Here is a 10,909-nt window from a genome sequence, read left to right on the forward strand (position 1 = left end):
GAGCTGTTAGTTCACCTGAGGCATGCAGTCATAGCATTTGGCCAATCAGATGAGGCCCAGCAGCAGTCAGTTACTCATCAAGCAGCAACCACCAGTGTTGAAAGATGAAGCCAATACATAAGTGCAAAAGCCAAAGAAACCTCAACACCAATGTTAAGATGCCTGTCACATAGCAGCTAAAAAAGTTTACAGCTTGACACAAAAAAAACTTTTGTCTGTATGGCTCATTTCTGTATTTGTTCTCACTGTACGGGGGTTGAATTCTCAAATAACTGATCCATTTTGATCACATTAAGGCGTAGAGCTATGCATGAGGCACTTGATTGAGTTGACTGACAAGTGGGCGTGTTGTTGCTGTCTGCCAGGGCGCTTGAGGCTGCTTCAGCCCTACCTCTTTGCTGGTAAAATTAGGTTGAGTCAGCGATTCTAATGGCAGCCACCATTGTTGGGCTTCACCCTTTAGAAAGCAATGAATGGCGTCACTGAGACTATGTCCGTCTTCAGTCTATGCTACCCATAAGTAAGTTAATGTAAGTCCTTGGGACTGAAAAGAGAAGCACTTTTTTTGGAATGGATTAACATGCAGCATGGCAGAGGGGCAAAGACAACTTATAAAAGATACGTACCCTTAGATATCTATTCATTCAATCCATGCCATTTCTCAGACAAAATACCAAACAATGTAATTGCACATCTTAAAAAATCTAAATATTGTGCAGGCCTAATGTTAGCCTTGTGCATGATCAAATTGTGTAACCAGATAGGTGTCATTTTTGAACTGGAGCTTTTGTTAAATAAATCCTAACTTGTCTATCTCTGTCTCCAGATAGTTTTACCCAATGTAGTGTAATTTGTGGCTTTATTGAGAATCCACTGCTGCCGTTTTTTTTGCAAGCTGGTCAGCTCACATAAACAGGCCGGTCTGACTTCAACATTTCTGCTCCTCATTGTGGGTGGAGTGACATGCAACACATGTGCCACATATCGGTTACAAGCTAACTTCACTTTGCAACTTTGACCAGCTAGCCAAACAGACAGTCCCATGGATAAGAACATAGCCAAAATACCTTGAAAAGCTTTCAGAAAGACAAATACTGGTGGTGACAGTTAGTACGGCAGAGACTGCTGACATTTGATGGCAGTCCAGCCTTGAGTTGACAAAGCACAGCCAGTAAACACCTTTGGTAAAACCAAACAGCAACTTCTTCAAACAGCTGTCAGAACAAAAACAACAAATATTGATAACAGGAACCATACAAAAGAAAGGTCTCCATTTAATGTCCCTCATTCGCTCTAACCTCCCTTATCTTTTTGGATAACAGTGCCAGATTTGTTTCTAGTTTTGAAGGTTGCTGTTTGGGTCACTTAGTTGATCTTGTATGGTAGCCAGCAAGGACATATTACATGATGTTGACCAGGGCTGTAACCTTGTCATGACATAATTATTTTTAAGCAATTTTGTTGATGACTATGAAAGTATTACAAGGCTGAGTGAAACTTACTGTAAGTGCTCAGAGAGGGCTTGAGCTTTACTGGAACCTTCTTTAATGTTTAAAGTATGTTTTGAAGCCGATGAATGAACCTTATTTTTTTGTGGCCAGATTCCCATTTTGTGTCCTTTAATGTTCATGCTATAAGTCTAGTTCTTATCTTTCGCACCAACGCTTCTATTCTTTGCAGCAAGGCCCCAAAATCACTCTGATCTCTGCCATTAAGGAATGTCTTTTGAAGAAAAGCAGGTTTTTGCATGTGGACATTCAAGTAAAAATGAAACACACATTGTCTTTTAGGGCTGTTGGATTAAGGTTAAGTCAAAGGATCACATTTCATATGCATCTTTTAAATGAAGCTAGGTGACATCAATGTACTTAATCTCCTTTGAAGGCATTGTCTGTGGTGTTATTAATGTGTGCAGTGGAACTACACTGCTGTATTGACTGGCCTTGATGCCAATCATTGGTATAGACTGAACCAAGATACGTTCATTTTCACAGGTTTTCTGTTCACTGCAAACACATGATGGAGACAAGAAATGGAGGAAGCAGTGGAAATAAGCCTTTTTTTTTAAGTAATAAAAAAATTACACAACCAAGTTGGACATCTGCTGAACAGATGAAATTAAACTAAGAGTCTTCACTCTTCCAATGCTATAATTTCCGCTTACATTCCCTGTCCTTGAAATAACTGAAAAAATGAAAATCAATTATGTTGGTTAATGTAGTTGTACCCTTTCATTAGTTTCTCCATATTATTTATATTTCTACTATCAGTCCATTTTTTGCTTAAAAGGACCCATGACGAACCCTGCTTGTGTTTTTATATACTGGAGGCCATACTTATTGCTATATTTTTTTCCTTGAGGTGCCAGGACTGCTGATTGGTTACATCCTCTCAGATTTGGTGCACCTTAGCCTGTGGCTCCACCCTTGATAAAAGGCAGGCTTCCTGCTACCTCACTCACTCTCTCTCTCTCTCCTCACTCTCCCCAGGCGAGACAACTCGCACCATTTCACTTTAGACTTTTGTGTTAGTGCACTCGTCAACACCTCTCACTACACCATGTTCGCACCCGCATGCAAACTACTGATGTTGCAGACTCTACATACTTCATATTCATTGTCCTTGTTCTTTTTATCTAACTTACTTTTGTAATAAATTATTTGTTTACTTTGATTTAGTTGTGCCCCTACCGTCTTCTTGTCATGGCCCATGAGCTGGGTTATGACTGAGCAACATTTTCAGTATTTTCTCCTTTTTTAAAATTTCATCCAAAGCCTTTCTCTACCTATGATGGAAAATAAGTGTGAAAATGTAAAAGATCAGGTGTTATCTGTCTTTTTGAACATTGGTTTTCTAACAAAAATAATAATAACACACTACTCAGAGTTGGATGATATTAGATTTTTTTTTCAAAGTGGTTTAATGCTGTTTTGGCAATAAAATATCATGTCCATCATTTTGCAAAAAGTTTTAAACACAGTTTCAGGCATGTACGGCCCTTGATGGGTGAGTTTCTGGTGTTTCGTTTCATTGAACACTAGTTTTAAAGACCAAAACATTGCACTTAATACACACAGTACTGTATGCATGTTAAGGGGGAGGAAAGTGAAGGAGGTAGTTAGAAAGGCTAAGCTACATACAGAGACCAGAGAGGGCTACTCTATGCATAAGATAGAAGAATGAAGGTGGGCATATCCTCCTTCAGCTTCAAGTATTAGGGTGTTAGGGGTTTCAAGGCAGGTGTGTAACGTATACATGGATGACTTATGGAAGGTGGGGTGAGGGGCACCTGTAATCACACCCAGGAGTGATGTCATGGTGTGTTTTACACACCTGTCATTACGTCACTGACAGACCACAGACCACACTGACTCAACATTATCATCTCTGCTTTGAACCCGGTGATCTCATTGAAATCCTTCTCTTGCTCTTCATCACACACAGATAGGAGCTAACCGTAATAAGCTGCTGTCTTACACATTCAGGTGATGAACACAGACTGCAGCCACATACTCAGATTGCAGAGTACATTTGCACAATGTTATTTTCTAGGTAAATCTGGCCTGAAATGTCCCCATCGATTCCTGTCACACGTTCAGTTCAGAGAGCCACATGCATGCACATTCACTGAGTGCTTAATTGTCTCTGAGACAGTTGCAGGGTTCCTTACTGAAGTTGTTTATGGGATCTATATCTAGTGAGGATATGTAAGGTTGGAAACTTGTCAAAGATTGACGTTAAAGCATTTAACTTGATAAACTTTGCAGTGATGTTGCCAAAAGATAAAAAGACAGGGGATCAACAAATTCATTAGAATAAATGTTCTGAGCACCATTACTATGTAGCTGAAGGAGATGCAGCTTTAAGGAGAGCTTCAAAGCATCTGCAACATACAAATACTGAAGCAGTGACATGGAAGCAAGATGTTAGATTTTCGCCCATTTCTAAAATGTGGCAATTTTTCATCTCATTTTGGTTGTTTACGATGCCCAATATTTGCACATATTTTTCTACTGTCTCCCGTAGAGTAATGACAATATTTCGATGCCCAATCTGGAGGTCTTTCCATGCATGAACTCTGGATACTTCCTGGATCATTTCAGGATACTCAGGCCCTGGTATTTTTAGGAACTTGACTATCACATAAGCAAAATATCTGTGTCGGCTGGGCTCTTGCAACTGAAAATACCCCATATGGTTTAGGTGAAAGAAGGTGGCTGAGTAGCGTGTACAGGAAGAGGAGACAGAGTCTTTTGTGATAGTGACTCTTCAGTTAGTTTCACTAAAACATGTATCAAGACATTTTTCATCACAAACATAACAAAAAGTAATACACTGACAATTGAGGTGAATGTTAAAAGTATAAAACAACAAAATTCCACTCAACGTGAACAACGTCATCACCCTGCACAATTAAAAGGTGAGTTTTCCTGAGAACTACCTGCTGCCTGCTCACATTAGCTCAGCCCAACTTCATGCTTACTTTTGACTAGTGGAAAGAGTCTGGGAAAAGCTGGGATGAACAGTTGTGGTGCTTTGTGTTCACAGAAGCTCCCCACTTGAACAATGTTGGGAAATTTCCCTGAGTGCAGTGCATGTGTGAAAGTGCCTTTATTGCGAAGGCCCTAGTCATAGATGCAGAAATATAATATGCACCTACTGGACAAATAAAGACACTAGAGATAGACTGATACAATTTTTTCAGGGCAGATACTGATACTGATTATTAGTAGTCAAGGAGGCCGATAACCGATATTTGGAGCCGATATTCATTTGCAGTAAAAGGGGAAATATTGGCGGCAAAATTTTGAATAATACAAACTCCAACACTTAACTTTGTTTAAATGCCTTTAAGCATATGTTTATTAACAGCTTTTCAGATTTGCAACATGTTAAAGTTTTTTTTTTTTCTCTTAGACAATAGACATCTTTGTTTTAAAATTCTAACAAAAGTGCAGGGAGCTCCCAGGCTCAGCAGCATGTCTCATAAAGTTCAATGAAAACTTAAACAAATAGATAGCTCCCTAAAGTTTTCTACAGTAAATAAAGTTTTCCAAAATGTCAATATAACTGAAATGTTAATCTTTCACTTATCTTTGTTTTATGGGGGTATTTCAGTTTTTTTGAAGTGAGGTTGTATGAGTTTAAATCACTAGTAATTGTAGGGGCCACAACAGATGCTGCTCAGCTCGTCTCCTGCAATGAGAAACTTCAGGGAGAAATGGAACACAAGCTAGGCTACGGTTTCTGCAGACGGTGTCATTTCAGCCACATGATTTAGTGAAATTTGAGCCAAAATAACCCAGTTTTAAATTGATCTCTTGTCAGCCATCAGATTTTTTAAAAAGGTCAATGCTGATATGCATCAAAATACCGAATATCAGCGCTGATAATCAGCCCGGCCAGTCTATCCCTAAAACATACTACATTAACTTAGCTTATAGGTAAGTGTCATCAATCTTACACAGTGTGAGGAATAGTATCTACATTATCTAATTCAATATTACAATGACATTTAGTATTAGACTCCTATTATAACTTGTTTCTGTTATAAAAGTCAGTCTAAAAACTTGGCATGGATGAGAACAATAATTCAAATTTACTTAGAAGAATTTTTGCCAACAAACAAACAACTGACCAAACCCAAAGTTCTCAAAACTAGCAAGTAAACTGTAGTTGAAGAAGATGCTGGCCAATGTTAGCACCACACAGTCACTAGAGGGAGAGAAACTGGAAGAAAAGTTCTAAATGGAGTACTGTGTTCTTTCCATCTCACATCAATAGACTACAGATCTGCACCGTGTAAAAACACACTGAACCCCCTTGATAAAAAAATTCAAGACAAGTTTCCTCACTGTTGTGTTATTGTTTCTGCCCTTCTAACGCACAAATAGAGCTGTTCTATCTTTAACACAACTAAGCAAATATTGTCTTTGGGATGTAAGAGAACATTATCAGGCATCATTGTAAATGAGAGTGGGAATCTTAAGACAAAGAGCTGGCATGCTCAGCTGGAAAAATATTCAGAATCACTTCATGTGAATCTCAAACACGATAAGCTCAGGAAAGACAGGAAATATTCAGTGTTTGGTGAATGTCAAAAGGGCATCTGAATATTCAAAGACTTGTATTAAGTGAGCATAATTAAAGCATCAATTTATCACTCAGTGAGAAAGATGAAGTTTAGGCCGATGACAGTTTTTAATTTTAGAAGGCTTTATTGTTCAATGACTACAGCGTTGAGATGTTATTTTGTGTCAGTACAGTTGTAAATTCATGGTTTTTGACAATTATTCTCAAGCCTTTAGTGGATCGGTGGAGATTCTGCCTACATGTTGTAATAAATCCACTCACTTTAAATAAGACGTGCAGCATGAATATATGTCCTGAGTGATTCAAGGGTGAGCAATGTGCATCCCTGTGGTAACTCACCCAAACATATAGTTTTCTTAGCAACATTTTAGAGCTGACACTGTAACTTAATTGTGGTGCATCTGCTGCCTCATCACATTTTAAAAAGTCGACAGACAGCCTGACATTTAGCCAAGAGTTTACAAAAGTGCTTCCACACATAACTTCTCAGATGTCTTTACATCATCATATCTGTTCCATGCAGCTTGTGTGTTAGTGAACCCCTTTTGCCACCAAGGAAAGGAACATGGCTCAGTTACTGATCAGTACAGAGTGCTACCTTGCATTTAGGAAGGCCACATCTGGAGCCTTAGGCACCGACTGACCAGTACAATCAGACAGGTAATTATTTCACACTCTTCAACTGTTCCAAAGAAAGTACTGAATTTCAATACTGGGCCAGGGTTGCAGTCTTTCTCACTCAGTCCTGAAGGTCACTGGATTAACATCCTAAAGTCTTTCAGTCCAGGCTTGACCTAATTTACTCCTACTTTCCAAAAACGTATTCTCTATCTGAAAATACTGCTAGTGGCTCACAGTTAGAGTCCACATGGTCTTTTTATAAACCTATAATGAGTGATGTCAAGATGTTCTTTATAAAAAAAAATCCAGGTTCATCTAGGCTCGAGAGGCTGACAGTTTGTGTGTGATGAGGAAATTAGTATTGGCCTCTGAGACTGCCTAAAATATTGCATTGGTTATTGTGGGGTTTGTCTGTAGTGGAGAGAGTAATGTTGGAGCTTTCAAAATAGCAGCCATCAGTGTTCGTCCTCCATGGTATATTTTTTAGGTACAAAATTAAAGTGTTAATTTTTATTAAACGCAGGCTATCTGTAGTTGGGGGGTCATCTCCTGCTGCTGCCATAATGGAAAGTAGCGAAACCACCGCGCTTTTGAACAACAGCTCAGCTCACACGGCAAAATAAAATGCACTTTGTGTGAAACAGAATTAGAATATCACTGCATTTGAGTTTAAGCTACCATCTACAAGCTAAGCACAGGTGCAACCATTTACACTGATGTCAGCAGGAGACCACATCACAAAAGGCAGCAGAGCACTATTTTAGTAGCCTAGTGGTGTGAATTGCCACAGACCTGTGGATGACACAAAATCAACGAAACAGAGAAAAAAAAATTTAACTCCTTAAAAGTGCAAATGCTTCTACATTAATCATGTACTGGATGCAAGTGAGTAATCAAAATGATCTTGGAATAACTACACACAATATTGAAACTAACTGGACATCTTGTACACTCCTGCATGTTTCTTATTGTGTTACAGTGTTATCCTTTAAAAACTTTAAAACTGTTTTTAAATGCAAAATAATGTAATTTAAACATGATTAAAAATGTGATTAATATTACCAATTGAAATTCTGCCATTACAAAAATGAACCCTTGGACAGCCTTTGTATCCTTGTACCTTACTCAATCCCAACTATTATAAGCATCAAATGATTCATTAAAAGAGACAACATTACAAAAACAGACAGGCAGTCAAATCGCAATACCAACAACAGTTATTAAACAACGTTCTACAGCAGGCTACAAACAAACCACATCAATAATGACATTATCTGCCAGTTTTTCTTGCTTGCTCAAACTCACCAGTTACTACTTGCCATCCTCAATAGATTAAATTTTTAGGGAGGTTGTTTCATTTTAAAACAGTTTTTGAATAAAGCTGTAAAGAGCCTGCAAATTCTGTTCAGCTTCATTATGTTGCTCACCCTGAGGTGAGTGCATGGATATGTTGTCATGTGAGCAGGTTCAGGACCCAAACAGTCACCTGTTCTACAATGATCAGCCAATCACAGAAAATGAATCAACTTCAAGCAACTTGAGTGATAGGAGAGGCTGCTTCATGAGGTTCAGGCTTTATTAAACTGAGCCTGTGTGAAACAAACAGTGCAAGCTTTAAAGTAAAAATATAATACTTGTAAGTAATAGACAGTTTTCATGGAAGTGGGGATTACAAGCAGAAGCTGAGATGCTCAAATCATGTTATAGAACATTGAGAAAGATGTTTCACTGCTCTATGAAAGTTCATAGAAGTAAGGAGCTTCATAAAGTAAATTAAACTGAATAAATAAACTTATGTTGTAATGTACTGTGTAAGAAAAAAAGCATGAAGGTTACAATAGCAAAAATACCACAACGCAAGTGGGATGAGGGATGTATAACTATGATGTGTCAAATTTAGTCCACAGATGTGATTTTTGGCAGCATTTTGTTATAATTTTCAGTACCAAGTGAGGTTCAGGAGTAAAAAGTGATATTAATTTAGAAATATATTATATAAACAAACAAAAAGAAATGTCCTGATGTCATATTAAACCTGTATCGTTTGTCTGTGCTGTGTGAAGATAGGCCCTATACTGTCACTTTAAAACTCATGGGATAATCCCCCAACGTTTCTCTTTCAGATCGATATTTGTGGCAGGACTTAACTAATTACTTAACTTTGAAAATCTAAAAGCACATACACTTGTGAAACCCACATCTCTCTCATGTTTCTCTGTCAGCACCGTGAACTGACACATATGACACCAGGTCAGCATTACAGGGGCTAATGACAGTAAGTAAAGCTGATGTGGAAACCAGGCTTCATGCAAATTCTGGCACCAGTTCCAGAGTGATGTTGCGCACGAGGGCAGCGTGACCTTCCTGCCCCCCATACGGGCAACTTTTACGCCCAACACTGGTGGTCCGGAGTCATCATTTCCCAAATCCACACATGAAAGAAGCCCTCACAGACTTGTTTACGCAGCTCGATAAAAATAAACCGGTGTATCATCTAAAGTGCCAAATCGTCTGTGAAACAGTCACACCGCTGTTAAGGCTTTGATGACTAAATATCTTTTGGCATGTAAGCGCACCTTCAGGACCATCACTCCGTCTGGAGCTATTCACCATGTCCGTCCGCTCACGCTGCTGTCACTTTACCACGACTTTCAACTCGGCGAGTTCAGCCCGTAAATACATCTCATCTATTTCCGACTATCGCGGAGAATGATATCAAAGTATATCAGAAGCGGCACAAAGTAAACGCATAAATTAAGCCACCTCGTCTCCGCGAAGCTTCAAAGGGGTTAGTTTCGCCTGTTAAAGGGCTTAGTACACCGCTTTTTACATACGCGACGCCCTCCCCTTTACTTCCTAATTCCATTATTCGTCTATATTACACAGCCTTTTCCGTGGACACGCGTATGTCCTACCTCGTAAAGGTCTCCTGAAGCCATAGTGGGGTGCAGACTCCGGCAGCGCGGCGGTCTTGCCTGCCTTGTTGGGGGTTTTTTGGACCCTACTCTCTCGGTGCTTCGGCGAATGCCCCGATAGACGGGAATTAGCGAGCAGCCTTGTTATTCTGAGCAATCCGCAGTAGCAGATCAGCAGACAGTGTCAATCGAGCCCGGCGCTGTGCGATGGATCGCTCCACACATAAAACAAACAACCATCGGGGCGGTGCTGTTTACTCAGACCCAAGTGCAGGACTGAAAATGAGACCGGAGCTAAGAATGCTCAGCCTGATGGTCTGCACGCGCCCTGCTCCGCTCAGTTCGCGTGCAATCCAACTACTCAACGGGGGATGAAATGCTAGATGTGCTCAGAGACACCAGCTGAGACAGTTCTCTGTCGGCGACCCACTCTGCCTGTCCACTTCACTGTCAGTTTGAGACCTTATTCAACCTTCATTTAAAGTTGATAATCCAGATCCAAATATCTGGGATTATATCTGAGTTTGTAGTCAATAGGAAGCTGCAAAACTATGATTATTTATGTTATTGCATACCCAGTTTCCTTATGCCACCAGAAATGTACAATCAATTGCTAATATTTGTTTTAGAATAAAGCTTTTAATGAATTAAACTGTGCAAAAATATGTTATTTAAATGACAAATGTACAATCACTGAAAATTCTGGATAAAAAAAAACAAGGAACTACCACCACTGTAACATCATTAATAAATATAACTTAATGACCTTTGACAGTTTTCTTTGTAATGCAGATATGTGTCTGATGTATAAACTAATTCATGATCAGGCCCCACCACCACTTAAACAATGTATGTTACTCTGCAAGAGCAATCTTAGGGAGACCAGGGCATCAGCAAGAGGAGACTGTTCAGCTAAACTAAAGAGAACTGCATTTGGACAGTCTGCGTTTTCAGTCAGAGCAGCAGGAAAATGGAACTCAATTCCTACCCAGATTAGAGACTGTACAAGCCTCAGTGTTTTTAAAAAGTACACTGAAATTATAACTCAAGTAAAAACAATCACGTGATCACTGAGTTAATCCTCTGAATGCATCAAACTAGAGACAATGAAATGTAATTTTAAATGTGTTGTTATTAGTGATGGACTGTTGTTGAGTATGTATTGTTTTAAATCCTAGTATGTTTTTATCATTTGTATTGTACATTCTTTGACATCTTCCTGCCCAGGGACCACAGATGAAAATTAGCTTATAGCTAACTCTGGCTTGACAGATTTTGTT

At 39.2% G+C, this 10,909-nt stretch overlaps 1 protein-coding gene across 2 annotated transcripts in view; it reads right to left on the reverse strand.

Annotated features, from left to right (window-relative positions):
* Positions 1-9,875, reverse strand: part of LOC117810595 (chromodomain Y-like protein 2) — a 40,758-nt gene extending 30,883 nt beyond the window's left edge. For both annotated transcript variants that reach the window (XM_034680508.1, XM_034680507.1), the window contains exon 1: positions 9,630-9,875. In XM_034680508.1, coding sequence (XP_034536399.1) covers positions 9,630-9,653 — 24 coding nt within the window. In that variant the 5' untranslated portion in view covers positions 9,654-9,875. The remainder of the gene's footprint in view (positions 1-9,629) is intronic.
* Positions 9,876-10,909: the final 1,034 nt, after the last annotated feature.

Source organism: Notolabrus celidotus, chromosome 3 (assembly GCF_009762535.1).
Source record: "Notolabrus celidotus isolate fNotCel1 chromosome 3, fNotCel1.pri, whole genome shotgun sequence".
NCBI lineage: Eukaryota > Metazoa > Chordata > Actinopteri > Labriformes > Labridae > Notolabrus > Notolabrus celidotus.